The sequence below is a fragment of the Castanea sativa genome, chromosome 3, assembly GCF_040712315.1.
Source record: "Castanea sativa cultivar Marrone di Chiusa Pesio chromosome 3, ASM4071231v1".
In the NCBI taxonomy this organism is placed as follows: domain Eukaryota; kingdom Viridiplantae; phylum Streptophyta; class Magnoliopsida; order Fagales; family Fagaceae; genus Castanea; species Castanea sativa.
In genome coordinates this window covers 50725507-50741616 of record NC_134015.1, presented here as the reverse complement: position 1 = coordinate 50741616, position 16110 = coordinate 50725507, and the positions used below count along the sequence as shown (strand labels likewise).

Genomic DNA, 16110 nt, shown 5'->3' with positions numbered 1-16110 from the left:
GGTTCGACTTGTGTCCTTACAATTGGCGCCATCTGTGGGGATTTAGTCTTTGAGGAAGTTTGGAACATCATGGTGGGCTCAGGACCACAACGCAGCGCGGAGTCCGTAGGCTCCCAGCATGAGGATCACTCCTTACATCCTGATCACGGAGAGAACCAGGAAGGTAGTGTACATACTACGCACACTATCAGAAGTACGAGTCACTCACAAGGAGGAAGTAGAGGTCCTCACGAGAGGAATACCAAGGCCATGCAGAAGGAGATTGACGGCCTGAAAAGAAAGTTGCATCACGAAAGGCAAAGGCGAACTCCTTCAGAATCTGACCCCTCTTCGGAGGGATCCGAGGATGACAATTACAGGCAGAGGTCCAGGACTCCCCCGGGTGAATCTTTTTCTTCCGAGGAGGACAACCTGCATGGGAGGCATGGCAGGGACTTCTCCTCGAAGGGCTTGGGAAATGATGCAATGGGTAGGGCATTGCACCAAATCTCCAAGTCACCCTTCACGCGCAGACTGGAGGAAGGAAGGTTACCTCAGCGCTTCACACAACCGGCCTTTACTATTTACAATGGCCGGACGGATCCTGTGGAGCACGTGAGCCATTTCAGCCAGAGAATGGCAATACATTCCAGGAATGAGACCTTGATATACAAGATCTTTCCTTCTAGCCTGGGGCCCGTGGCCATGAGATGGTTTGATGGCTTGAGAACAGGCTCTATTAGTTCTTTCAAAGAGCTTACTAGAGCATTTGGTTCCCGCTTCATCACATGCAGTAGAGTTCCTCGGCCATTGGATTCATTATTATCCATGGCCATGAGGGATGGGGAAACCCTGAGAACCTATTCGGATAGGTATTGGGAGATGTTCAATGAAATTGACGGAGACTTCGATGATGTGGCGATAAGGACCTTCAAGGTCGGCCTACTGACGGAGCATGACTTGAGGAAGTCTTTAACAAAGAAACCTGTCAGAAGCGTACGCCAGCTCATGGATCGCATTGACGAGTACAAAAGGGTTGAGGAAGATCAGCAGCAGGGGAAGGGTAAGGCGAAGGTTATCCCACAAGAAAGGAGGGATTTCAGGTCGGACAGATACAACAACAATAGGCCTGCAAGAGATTTTTCCAGACAAGCTGGTCATATGCCCCCACAGGTGATCAACACCGTTTTCAAAGAACCAGTGCAACAGCTGTTGGAGAAAATCAGGCATGAGTCTTTCTTCAAATGGCCAAACAAAATGGCAGGGGACCTTTTAAGACGCAACCAAAATCTCCATTGTCATTATCACCAAGAGAGGGGTCACACCACCGAGGATTGTCGCACTCTGTGGAATCATTTGGAGCAGTTGGTTAAGGAGGGAAGGCTAAAGCAATTCCTATATCAGCCTAATGGGCAAGGAAACCAATCAGGAGTGGCAAACCACAGGGGCCCTTCGTCAAGGCCTCCTCTAGGTACAATCAATGTAATTTTCGCAGCACCTGGAAGGACTGGCTCAGCTCCTTTTAGGGTGATGTCAGTGGCTTGGACTTTGACCGAAGAATCAAGGGATCAGCCGAAGAGAATTAAGGCGAACATCCTACCAGTTTTGGGTTTCTCGGAGGAGGAAAAAATGGGGACAATCCAGCCTCATGAGGATGCCTTGGTGGTAACCCTGAGAATAGGGGACTATGATGTGAAGAGGGTGATGGTCGATCAAGGCAGTGGCGCAGATATCATGTACCCTGACCTGTTTAGAGGTTTAAAATTAAAACTTGAAGATCTTACGGCGTATGACTCACCCTTGATAAGCTTCAAGGGAAAGGCTGTCGTTCCAAAAGGGCAAATTAGACTACCTGTGCAATCAGGCCCAGAGGTGGTAAACGTAGATTTCATCGTGGTGGATGCCTACTCTCCCTACACGGCTATTGTGGCAAGACCTTGGCTACATGCGTTGGGAGCTATTTCCTCAACCTTGCATGTCAAAGTTAAATTTCATTCTGGAGACCAGGTGGTGGAGCTACTTGGGAGTCAGTCTGTGGCTCAACAGTGTGTCACGGCTGCAATTCTGCGTCAACCTGAGCCGTAGTCCTCGTCTTCAGCTGGCGGAGAGGCATAACAATCAAAGTCTTTTAGCGCAGCCAAGGTAGATGAACTTGCATGTGAGGAATTGGAGAAGATTCTCATAGATGATGACCCTGAGAAGTTCTTTCAGGTAGGGGTTCAATTGCCACAGGAGGAGAAGGCAGAGCTGATTTTGTTTTTGAGGAAAAACATGGATGTATTTGCATGGAATGCTTATGAGGCCCCTGGGGTTGATCCGAGTTTCATTTTTCATCATTTAAAGGTTAATCCAGCTGTGGTACCAAGGAGGCAACCACCTCGCCGGTCCTCCAAAGAACATTCCGAGGCTGTGAAAGAGGAAGTGTTGAAACTCAAAAAGGCGGGTGCTATCAAAGAAGTTTTTTATCCTGAATGGTTAGCCCATACAGTAGTGGTGAAGAAGAAAAATGGGAAATGGAGAGTTTGTGTGGACTTCACAGATTTAAATAAAGCTTGCCCGAAAGACTATTTCCCAATGCCTCGGATTGATCAATTGGTGGACGCTACTGTTGGACATCCTCGGATGAGTTTTCTTGACGCTTTCCAAGGTTACCACCAAATACCTTTAGCTGTGGAGGACCAGGAGAAGACTGCATTTGTCACTCCCACAGGAAACTACCATTATAAGGTAATGCCCTTTGGTTTGAAAAACGCAGGGGCTACCTATCAAAGGATGATGACGAGAATGTTTGAGACACAGCTGGGAGAAACTATTGAGGTATATGTGGATGATATGGTGGTAAAGAGTAAAGCAGTTTCTACGCATTTGGAAGATCTGAGCAACATTTTTCAAACGCTAAGAGAGTATAAATTGCGACTCAATGCCTCTAAATGTTCTTTTGGTGTGGGATCGGGCAAGTTTCTAGGCTATATGGTAACTCACCGGGGAATTGCGGTGAATCCTGCTCAGATTAAGGCCATTAACAGCTTACACCCACCTCGGAATCCTAAAGAAGTGCAGAGACTAACAGGTATGACCGCTGCCCTTAACCGATTTATATCTCGGTCCGCGGACAGATGCATACCTTTCTTTCAATTGTTGAATAAATGGAAGGGTTTTGAATGGACCGAGGAGTGTGCGGTGGCTTTTCAACAGCTTAAAGAGTATCTCTCGCAACCACCCATTATGTCTCGGCCAGAAAATGATGAAGTTCTATTTGCATATATTGCAGTAGCTAACCATGCAGTTAGTTTGGTTCTTATACGAGATGATAATAATATCCAGAGGCCAGTTTATTATGTAAGTAAGTCTCTGCATGAGGCCGAGGTGAGTTATTTGCCACTGGAGAAAGCTATTTTGGCGGTGGTGCATGCTACACGAAGGCTTCCTCATTACTTCCAATCCCATACGGTGGTTGTCCTTACGCAACTCCCTCTCAAATCTATACTTCGGAGTGCGGATTATTGAAAGAATTGCAAAATGGGGCACTATTCTAGGAGCTTTTGACATCAAATATATGCCTCGCACCTCTATAAAGGGGCAAGTCATCGCGAATCTTGTGGCGAAATTTACTGAGCCCTCATTAGAAGAATATACTGAAGGATCAGGCGTGGGTAAAAAATCAGTAGGCATGATTTCACACAAAGAGCCTCCGTTGTGGAAAGTGCACGTTGATGGAGCAGCAAATCAAAGAGGATCGGGTGTAGGGCTAGTTTTGGTATCCCCGGAGGGAATTACTTTTGAGAAATCTTTGAGATTGGGGTTCTCGGCCACCAACAACGAAGTAGAATATGAGGCCGTCCTCGCAGGGATGAACATGGTTCATAAAATGGAAGGGAAGACGGTACAAATGTTCTCGGATTCATTATTGGCGGTAGGCCAAGTAGAAGGGAAGCTAGAAGCAAGAGATTCAAGAATGCAGGGATACCTAACTCAGGTCAGGTGTATGCAATCTAAATTTGAGTCTTTTTCTTTATTACATGTATCCAGATGTTGGAATACCCATGCCGATTCATTAGCCACACTCGCAATGTCCTCGGCGCAAAGCCTACCGCGGGTTATCGTTGTTGAAGATCTGTTGAAACCCGCTGAGACGAATGGTAACGTTAGTCGAATTCTCCAAATTAGGACGGGGCCTAGTTGGATGGATCAAATAGTAACATTTCTCAAAAATGACATCCTGCCTGGAGAAAAAGTCGGCATAAAATGTACCCGCAGAAAGCAACTCGGTTCGGTTATCCGAGGACCGTAAATTATACAAACGCTCTTTTTCGGGACCATATTTGTTATGTATGCACCCCGAGGCAACGGAGTTACTTTTGAAAGAGTTGCATGAAGGGATTTGTGGAAGTTACACTAGGGGAAGGTCTTTGGCTCATAGAGCCCTTACTCAGGGCTATTGGTGGCCCAATATGCAGAGGGAGGCGCAGGATTATGCGAAGAAGTGTGACCAATGTCAAAGATTCGCTCCAAACATACATCAACCAAGAGGTGTCCTTAATCCTCTATCTAGCCCTTGGCCTTTTGCTCAATGGGGCTTGGACATTGTTGGACCTTTCCCAAAAGCAACAGGAAACAGGCGATGGCTCCTCGTCGGAACGGATTATTTCACCAAATGGGTTGAAGCTGAGCCACTATCAAATATCAGAGACATGGAAGCAAAAAAATTTGTATGGAAAAACATCGTTACCAGGTTTGGCATCCCTCATACTCTCATTTCAGATAATGGTCTACAATTTGATAGCAAAGCCTTTAGAAAATATTGTTGTGATCTGGGCATCACGAATAGATATTCCACTCAGCTTACTCCTCGGGAATGGCCAAGCCGAGGTCAATGATAAAGTGATAGTTAATGGACTCAAAAAAAGGTTGGGTGACGCTAAGGGAAGATGGGTGGAAGAACTGCCACATGTCTTGTGGACATATCGAACTACCCCACGAAGATCCACAAGAGAAACACCCTTCTCTATGACCTATGGAGCCGAGGCAGTAATTCCCCTGGAAACTGGGTTCCCAACCCTAAGGAAAAGCTCCTTCGTTCCAGATAGCAACGATGATCTATTGAGGAGAAATTTAGACTTAGTTGAGGAACGACGAGAGAATGCCATGGTTCAACTAGCTTATTATCAACATAAGCTTAAGCAGGGGTATGATTCTCATGTAAAACTGCGACCTCTTGCACCTGGCAACTTGGTATTGAGGAAATTTTTTGGCACAACAAGGAACCCAGCATGGGGAAAACTGGGGCCCAACTGGGAAGGACCTTATCGTATTACTTCGGTCGCCGGAATAGGGGCTTACAATCTTGAGGATTTGGACGAACATGTTGTACAACGTCCTTGGAATGTAAATAACCTACAAAGGTACTATTATTAAATGAAAGACACTTTGGCCATTTTTGTTAAAACTGCCTTGCGTTCATTGCCTTCCTTCATCTACGTATCAAACTGAAACTTGGTGTGCCTGGATCCTCGGACCACAAACCTCGTCTAAATTGATATTTTTACTAAGTGTTAAACAAAACCTTAGTTATGTCTGGTCCTTGGATCATCTACTTTGGGAAAATTAACATTTCAATTGGTTCATCTAAGTATCAAACTGAAACTTGGTGTGCCTGGATCCTCGGACCACATACCTCGTCTAAATTGATATTTTTACTAAGTGTTAAACAGAACCTTAGTTATGTCTGGTCCTCGGATCATCTACTATGGGAAAATTAACATTTTAATTGGCTCATCTAAGTATCAAACTAAAACTTGGTGTGCCTGGATCCTCGGACCACATACCTCGTCTAAATTGATATTTTTACTAAGTGTTAAACAGAACCTTAGTTATGTCTGGTCCTCGGATCATCTACTTTGGGAAAATTAACATTCTTTTTCTTTTTTATTAAAGTGTCAAAGCTTGGTATGCCTTATTTCATATATTTGACATAGATCAACTAGAGGTCTAAATGGAAAATCAACTGCTTAAAGTCTCCCTGACATAGTGATAAATGGATAAGAAATCCATGAGCATCACTTAATGCATCTCCTGGCATATTGAACCTACCTATGGTATCAAGTTCGATCCAGGTTATGGCTTTGACTTTAGTAAATTAATAAGGGCAAAAGGATTATTGTTCTAAATATATAGCAAAACAAATATGAAGCGATATGATCAAAACAAAACAAAAGTGAACGCCATCAAACAAAAAAGAACTTGCACTTACATTAGATTCAAAAAGTACTTTGTAAATACAAGGAACTTGCGAAATTACACTTAGCAGAAAATAAAGAAAAAGAACCAAAAATAAGGAAAAGTAGTTACTACTTCAATTTTATCTTCAGAAGGCCTTTAGGGTCTTGAGGAGGTGGAAGCTATGCCGAGGCCTCATCGGCAATTCCTTTACCTTTGGAATCATCCTTTAAAGTTATCGGATTTGCTTGATCACCCAGCTCATCCTTGGAAGATTCCTGAAGGTCACTTGAAGGTTGTATGTCTTCTAGTGCCTTTTCTTGTATGGGATCAACTTGCTTGAGGAGATCTTTAGAAAGAGCTGAGTGTTCAGCCTGTTCACCTCTCTTATCCTCAGATGATACCTGGGCAGCTTCATTGTCAGCTTGAGGAACGTCAGAAGCTCGAATTGCTGGAGGATAGTAGACACTCTCTGCTTTCCAAAGAGTAGAAGAGGCATCAACCCCAGCCTGGGAAAGTGCCTCGTTCCACACTTGGAGGCAGTAATGTCTACATACCTCGGGAACCTGAGCCTTGAACGTTTCCGTGATCTCCTTCACACCTATCTCGTAACCTTCTTGTTCAGCTAGCTCCGTTGAATTCTCAGCCTCTTCTTTTGCCTTTTCAGCTTTTTCCTTTTCTTCAAGGGCTTTGTCTTTTCCCTTGATGGCCTCCTCTTTAACCCTCTCAGACTCCTTCAGATCTTTTTTCAGATCCTCAATAAGCTTTCGTGCTGCAGCGAGGTTCTCGTCGGCTTGTCGGAGCATTAGTCTCTGGTCCTCAGCATGTTTAGTGGTTGTTTTGAGATCAGCCTTTAAACCTGACCTTTCACTCTCTACCTTAACCAACTTGGCTGAGACCTCCTGCAGCTTCTTCTTCTGAATATCCGAGATCCTTTGGGCAGCTTCACGCCTTGATTCCTCGGCCCTCAGAGACTTGTATGAGCTGATGGCAATCTCTTCTGCCCTATGGGCAGATTGAACAGCTTGTGAACAAAATATATATATATATATATATATATATATATATGTATAAGTTTTATAAAAAAAAAATATATATATATATATATATACAATAAAAAAATAGATAAGGTTTAAAAGAAAAACTTACCATAGCAAGCTCCTTCTTCAGAATCATGAAGACATTGTGGTCTCTTTTCTTTCTGAGCTCACCCATGTCCTCAGGGAGCAGCAACGCTTGCTCCAGTGCGTCTGCTACGCACGCAGCAGTGCCCTCATCAGAGTTTCTGATGGACGCGTTAACAGTAATGGCCCGGTCGTCCATAGTCATGTCTGGGAGCCATAGTGGAGCGTGCACGGCCACTTGGGATTCGGTCCGTTTGTCCTTCCTCATTTGTACGGTGCGGGCCTGCTTCCCACCTTTTTCAATCTCGGGCTCTTTAGGAAGAGAGCCCTTTCCTACCTCTATCACTTCCTTTCCATTTTGCTGATCCCTTTTTCTTTTAAGGTCAGTCGGGTTGGTACATTGAGGTTGGGAAGGAGGAGGAGGAGGAGGGACCCTAGACTCGGGGCCTTTATCAGCACCCTTATCTTGGGGTCTTGGATGCAGTTCCTTAGGAGGCTCTTGGGAACCTGCGTGGCCCTCAAGTACGTCTTTTAAACTGGGCTTGGCCTTACGCTGAATGCCCATACTATCAGATTGTTGAACAGTATCTTGGGGGACTTGAGAGGGGTTGCTGAGGATATGAATTGGGTCTTCGGGAGAGTAGGGTTGATTGAAAACCTCGAACTCGTCCTCGGAGTCAGATACCTCGACGATATTTTCTTCTTCCTTTACGATAGGATGGGAAGATGTGGCTTCGCCAAGTATGTTTTGTGTTGGAATAGGGATTAGGGGAATCCCAACTGGAACGGGTTGTGGTGGTTGTATAGGTTGAGTAACCAGAGTACCCTAAGGAATAGAAGCCCCCTCAGGTAGCAGGAAACCTTCAATGGCAACGCTGATCCGGGGAAGGCGGGGGTCCTTGGCTTTGATCACACACTTCGGCACCTGGAAAGCTTTGGATATTGGATTGTAGCCAAGGATGAGATGAGCCGCTCGGAGTTGACCGTCTGAATGCACGAAAACTTCGGCTTGTAAAATTCTGTCCAATCGCCCAAAATCGACGAGGAAAGGATGACGATCTGCTGCTTGTGGATCTGCAGAATTGTCCGAAAGAAGACGAAGGTAAGAATAAATAAGAGGATAAAAGGGATGGTTTTTAAGAGTTTTAAATAAAAATCCAAAACTTCACCTGGGGTCCCCTCCTTTGTCAGACAGGGTAAGCCGTCATGTCAATCTCCTGATATGATCAGGAAGTCATTTTTTAGACCCTTATTGGATTCGGGGAGACACTGAATTAACCTAACTGCTGGATGTCTAGATTTTAGGTAATACTCATCTTTTTTTGTTAGGTAATGGAGGTTATAAACCCAGTTCACATCATGATGAGTGAGCCCTAGGTTCATTTTTTCATTTAAAGCATCTATAGAACCTAGGATCTCAAAGACGTTTGGGGCGCATTGGGTAGGGGCTAGTCTAAAGGCCCTAAGATAATCCCTAGTCACAGTCCCCATTGGAATTCTCATTCTTCCTTTGATGAATGCAATCAACGAGATTACTACCTCCCCCGTTTTTCTTTTTTCAAAATACTCCTCTTCGTTACAGTATCTAATTGATACGTTCGAAGGAATTCGGTATTTAGCCTTAAATGACTCTATTTTTTCGTTTGAATCCACCAAAGATGCAAATCTACCCATTTTTAGAAAAAAAGGGGTGTAAAGTAACTAAATAGACTAAGCCGAGGACAACGGAGTACAGAGAAAAGGAAAAAGAAAGGAAGAAAAAAAAAAGAACAAGAGCTGATAAGAAATGGAGAGAGTAGGGGAGAACTTACTTTAAGAAAAAGAAGAAGGCACGGTCACCTCGGACAAGGTATTTGATAAAAAGAGAAAGCACGTGGAGTTGGCAAATTATGGCAGGTACGATATAGGAGTGTTGTAGTGTGTGAGAAGATTTGAAAGAAATTAGTATTTATATGTCAATAGGAATTATGAAGCGGGAGAATTCCCGCCTCATCCCAACAACAAATCTCAACTGTTGGATATGTATCACATCGCTAAACGTGGGGAACATAGAGATGCCAGAATTTAATTCAGGGATGCTTCGCATGCCGAAGCATCGGGAATATGCGATGAGTAGTTCAAAGGTCATTGTCCCTGTCAGCAATATTGCTAGAAATCCGCAGGATAAAGGGAGATTTAAGTCGAGATCCTCTTTTCATCCCGAGTTGAAGAAATAAGAATCTCGAGGGGCTATTGTAGGGACATTGGGCCCAATAATTTATAAAGGATGGCCCAACAAAGTCTATTGGGCTAAAAACCCAATCCGAGGACATCAAACGAACTAGGAGTACATTAGTGTGCCTCATAAAGAAAATTCCAGGTAAAGATGTGATAAAAGAGTAAACATTTGAGTCCAAGGAAGATATTAGTCCTCGGATATTAAAGCCGAGGTCATAGGAAGGAGGTTTAATATCCCCAAAGCTATGTTATAAACAATCTTATGGCTACGGGAAGATACAGTACACGTGGAAGACAGTAGAAGGGTGGTGGAATATCTAAGGTAAAGCTGCTACCACCGCCCACACATTAAAGACTCTGCAATTGATATACTGACTACATTAATGGAGGAAAGAGACCTGAGCATGAGGTTTGGAACTTGGTCCCTGATCCTAGAGGAATTCGGGGAAATTTGATGGGACAAGTATCCAAAGCCAGCGTTATAACCATGAGGTGGAGGATGATAAAGAGGAGAAGAGGGAGTATAAATAAAGGAAAAGACCTTTGGAAGAATGGAGGAGGCTCTTTTTTTTGGAGAAGAAAGACAATAGTATATGATAATCTAACGATCTATAATTGTAATCACCCTTGAGAAGCAATACTATAAACTATCCTCGGATTGTGTCCGAGGAAGAGATTTTTCATTCATATTCATATAGTTGATTCCTTGTTTGTGCCATTGGGCCCGAGGCTAGTTTATTTTCTGTTGTTTGAACCACCGTCAAAATCTAGATTTCAAGCTCACTCTCTACAAATTTATTGTAAAAGGGCCTTTCAAGCCCATTCCCATTTAATTGTGGATTGAAGATTTGACTTGTGTCCTTACATTTGTAATGAAGGCAAACCTTATTTGGCAACTTCCTCTTTTCTACAAACTTAAGTTGGGATTGAAAACTTACCTTTCTCTCAAATAAAGAAAGTTTAGCTTGAAAAAATATATAAGAATTGTAAATTGATAATTTGATACATTGTAAACTGATGTTGAAAAGCAAAATAAAAACAAAATAATGAGTTTAACTCTTCAAAAACAAGAGTTTAACACCATGAAGTTACATGTTAGATGTAACATCCTTTAGTAAGTCTCAAATGGTGTAACCCATTTGGTTAATAAACACCATGAAGTTACAACTTTTAAGCTCCTTGCTGGAAGGAGAGTTATGGAAATCTTCATCTAAAAGACTCCCGAGTCTAGCCTATATATATAGCCTGTATTTCCATCAAAAGGACATGTGTGAGGAAAAGGCCATAGACTAGAAGACCCTTTTATATACACTATTATCATATAGTGAGCCTTCTTTTTTTCAAAGAATTAAACAACTATGGCTGGAGGTATGTTTATTTTATTCCGCAACTCTAAATTTTTCTTACAATTGGTATCAGAGCCTCCTTCATGCTGTGTTGTTTAGTAATTTTTCATTAATAGATTTTTCTATGATTTGGCTAAATTTCCAATGCACATATGGATTTAAGGATATAAAGCATTTGCATTGCATATTCTTTTGTGCTGAGACCTTTCAGCTAAATTAACTATGACATCAAAATCTGGCCTTTTAACCAATGTCAGCAAACCCAGTTTTAAGAGGCATGGAATTGAATTAAGTTTTATGCCATCTATCTCATGTGTCGGTCATAGCATATAGTATTGAAGCCTATCACTGAAATAGCTTTTACCATCATTTGGGCTGAATGGCTTTAATATGGGATAGTTTTCGGATATAGACGACTATCTATAGAAAATTATTCCTTTCGCATTTGGCATTGGCCGAATGTTTTTGTGGAGATCATGTTGGTTTTTTCAAATTTAAGCTTCTCATGAAAGTGGACATCTGTGATGATAACTTTGCATATAGATTATTATGCCTCTCTGTTATTTAGCAGAACTTATCTTGTTTGACTTACATATAGAGTGCAATTATTTTATAAAGTTTGTGACTATATATGAAAATTTGATCATTACATAGTTAAAATTTATAATATTTTTAGTGTATTTACAGTTTTTTATACTTGTCTTTAAATATCATTTTATGGTTTATTTTAATTGACAAATATGACGTTTAGTTTATCTTTATGATGTCATTTGAAGGAGTGAATATCAAAATGACTTGAGAGTAGCCATAGCATCTTAAGCCATAATGATAATCACATCAAGTTAATTTTTATAATATTTAATTAAGAATAAAGACATCTAAATTTTAACTAATTCATGAAAAGCAATAACTTGGCCCTATAGGGAGGTTATTATTTTTATGATTTAATTGGAATAAGATGGTGAATTAGGCATTAAGAATATAATTTTTCCTAGGCCCAAAGGTACGGAAAATTTTATTCTTATTGTTTATATTTACTAGTCTTATTGATAAAGTATTTTAGTAAATTCATGTGTGATGCACCTCTACCCATAGGAAGGTTGGAATTTACTACTAAATTGACATTGGTTGATTAAGAATTAAGGTTTATATTTCATAGCATTAAAGTTTATTTTTCTTGGTTATTGCAGCAATTCCTACTACTTATATAACAGATTCTTCACGTGTTCCAATGCTAATTGGTGACAACTATAATGACTAGAAAAAAAGTATCATATTTTCATTAGGATGCATGGATCTTGATTTGGCGCTCCGTGTGGATGAACCACTTGTCCCCACGGAATCAAGTGCACCAAATGATAAACTTGACTATGAACGGTGGGAGCGATCTAATCGCTTAAGTTTAATGTTCATAAAATCCCATATAAATAAGAACATTAGGGGTTCTATCCCTGAATGTAATAAGGTTAAGGATTTTATGAAAGCCATTGAAGAACAGTTCATAAGATCCGATAAGGCTTTGGCAAGCATCTTGATGAAAAGGTTTTCAAGTAAAACTTTTGACTATTCTAAGAATGTGCGTGAGCACATTATGGAAATGAGGGACATGGTTGCTCAACTTAAGTCGCTAGAAGTTGAGATTTTTGAGTCATTCCTAGTCCATTTCATACTGAATTCTCTCCCCTCTAAATTTGGTCCTTTCAAAATATCTTACAACACACATAAAAATAAATGGTCAGTAAATGAACTTTTAACTATGTGTGTTCAAGAGGAAGAGAGATTAAAACATGAGAAAGTTGAAAGTGCTCATTTGGCCACTCATTTTAAAGAAAATGCTAGGAAGGGCAAGAATGCCTTGCAAGTGAAGAAAAAACACATAAAGCATAATGACAATAAAACCAAAACTAAGTATTTTTTCTGCAAGAAAGAAGGGCATATGAAGAAAGACTGCCTAAAGTACAAGAAATGGCTCAAAAAGAAAGGTAATCTCATTTCATTAGTGTGTCATGAATCTTTTTTTGTTGAAGCTCCAAATAATACACGGTGGGTTGACTCTGGTTCCACAATTCACATTGTCAACTCCATGCAGGGTTTTCTAAATCTAAGGAACCGAAAGGAAATGAACAATGCATCTATTCAGGAAATCGGATGTGTTCAAAAGTTGAGGGAGTTGGGACTTTTCGTCTGATTTTAAAAACTGGATATGTATTAGATTTAAATAATGTTTTCTATGTACCTTCATTTTCCAGAAACTTAATTTCCATTTCAAAACTTGTTGTTTTTGGTTACGGATTTTTATTTGAAAACTCAATTTTAAGTATTTTTAAAAATAAAGTTCATATTGGAGGTGCAACCTTAGTTGATAGTTTATTTAAAATTGATATTGACCCCAGTTTTGAATGCAATTATTTAAATGTGCATGTTAATGTTGGTATAAAGCGGAGCTTGATTAATGAGAATTCCTCCATGCTATGGCATAGGAGATTGGGACATATCTCCATAGAAAGAATTAAAAGATTGGTGAAAGATGGAGTTCTAAAAACTCTTGATTTGACTGATTTTGGTACTTGTGTGGACTGCATTAAGGGTAAGCAGACCAATAAGACCACTAAGGGTGCCAAGAGGAGCTCTGAAATTCTTGAAATCATACACACTGATATATGTGGACCTTTTGCTACTCCTTGCCCAAATGGTCAGAGATATTTTATCTCATTCATTGATGACCATACAAGATATATGTATCTCTATCTTTTATATGATAAGGCTGAGGCACTAGATGCTTTCAAAACCTATAAGGTAGAAGTAGAGAAACAAAGAGAAAATAAAATTAAAATAATTAGATCAAATAGAGGTGGGGAGTATTATGGAAGGTACACAGAAAAGGGACAAATGTCAGGTCCATTTGCTAAATTCCTTCAGGAAGAGGGCATCATTGCTCAATATACAATGCCAGGTACACCACAACAAAATGGTGTTTCTGAAAGGAGGAATCGTACACTTATGGATATGGTAAGGAGTATGATGAGTAACTCCGATCTTCCTTTATCCTTATGGAGTGAAGCTTTAAAAATTGCTGTGTATATCTTAAACAGGGTTCCATCTAAGGTTGTTTCCAAAACACCTTTTGAATTATGGCATGGATGGAAGCCAAGTTTAAATCATTTGCACATATGGGGTTGTCCTGTTGAAGTAAGGATTTATAATCCACATATAAAGAAACTAGACCCAAGGACAACTAGCGGATATTTTATTGGCTATGCAGTAAACTCCAAAGGGTTTAGGTTTTATTGTCCTTCTCACACTCCAAGAATAGTTGAGGCTAGAAATGCTAAATTTCTTGAGGACTTTGAGCTTAGTGGGAGTGCTTTTCCTAGAATGATAGAATTTGAGGAGGCACAAGATTTTATTGAACTGCACTTAAATGATATCATTGAGGAGCAACCAACCCATCGAACAAGCTCATATTAAACCAACTGCTAAAATTTCTAAAAATACAAGAGAAGCAGAAGGTGTAAGAAGATCCTCAAGAATGAGGAAACGAGCAATTTCTGATGATTATATTGTATATCTCCAAGAGTCTGATTTTGATATCGGGCCTAAAGATGATCCAACTTCGTTTTCTCAAGCCATGAGTGATAGCAATTCCACACTTTGGTATGATGCCATGAAGGAAGAGATGGAGTCTATGGCTAAAAATCAAGTTTGGGATCTCGTTGAGTTGCCAAAGGAAGTAGTAGCTATTGGCTGCAAATGGGTTTATAAAACTAAAAGAAATGCTTCTGGTAACATTGAACGATATAGAGCTAGACTTGTAGTCAAGGGTTTCACTCAAAAAGAAGGCATTGATTACCATGAAACCTTCTCTCCGGTTTCTAAGAAGGATTCGTTTAGAATAATCATGGCCTTAGTAGCTCATTTTGATTTAGAGTTACATCAAATGGATGTGAAAACGGCATTCTTGAATGGGGATCTAGAAGAGGCGGTATACATGGTCCAACCTCAAGGATTTTATGATGATAAAGACAGTCATTTGGTTTGCAAGTTAAAGAAATCTATATATGGGCTAAAACAGGCCTCACGACAATGGTATATAAAGTTTCACAATGTTATACTTCATATGGATTTGTTGAGAACATTGTTGATCAATGTATATACCTTAAGGTTAGTGGGAGCAAATACATTTTCCTAGACCTATATGTGGATGACACTCTACTTACAAGTGGTGATTTGGGCTTGTTACACGAGACAAAACAATTTTTCTCCCAAAACTTTGAGATGAAGGATTTAGGTGAAGCCTTATATGTCATTAGCATTGAGATTCATAGAGACAGATCACAAAGAGTGTTAGGACTGTCTCAAAAGGCCTACATTGCAAAAGTATTGAAGAGATTCGGAATGAAAGATTGTTCACCTACAGTATCACCCATTATGAAAGGAGACAAATTTAGTAAGAATCAATGTCCTCAAAATGAATTAAAGCGAGAGCAAATGAAGAACATACCGTATGCATCTGCGGTAGGTAGCCTGATGTATGCACAGGTCTGCACAAGGCCTGATATCGGGTTTATAGTGGGGTTATTAGGTCGATATCAAAGTAACCCTGGTTTGGATCATTGGAAAGCTACTAAAAAGGTTATGAGTTACTTGCAAGGTACCAAGGATTACAAGTTGACTTACAGACACACTGATCAATTGAAGGTGATTGGTTATTCGGATTTTGCCGAGTATGTAGACACAAGAAAGTCTACTTCAGGATATATTTTCCTTCTTTCTGGAGGAGCTATATCTTGGAGAAGTACTAAGCAAACACTTATTGCTTCGTCTACCATGGAGGCAGAATTTGTTGCATGCTATGAAGCAACAACACAGGCATTATGGTTAAGAAATTTTATCATAGGTCTCAAGATTGTCGATTCTATATCGAGACCTCTAAAGATTTTTTGTGACAATTCGACTCCCCACCTCTATCTGATCTAATTATTTTAATTTTATTTTCTCTTTGTTTCTCTACTTCTACCTTATAGGTTTTGAAAGCATCTAGTGCCTCAGCCTTATCATATAAAAGATAGAGATACATATATCTTGTATGGTCATCAATGAATGAGATAAAATATCTCTGACCATTTGGGAAATGAGTAGCAAAAGGTCCACATATATCAGTGTGTATGATTTCAAGAATTTCAGAACTCCTTTTGGCACCCTTAGTGGTCTTATTGGTCTGCTTACCC

General features: G+C 40.4%; 1 protein-coding gene across 1 annotated transcript; it reads left to right on the top strand.

The window, feature by feature from the left end:
• Positions 1-12173: 12173 nt before the first annotated feature.
• On the top strand, positions 12174-14350 carry LOC142629116 (uncharacterized). Its single transcript, XM_075803101.1, has 3 exons — positions 12174-12864; positions 12972-13087; positions 13322-14350. Exons 1-3 carry the CDS (start codon positions 12174-12176, stop codon positions 14348-14350), a joined length of 1836 nt encoding a protein of 611 aa, XP_075659216.1.
• Positions 14351-16110: the final 1760 nt, after the last annotated feature.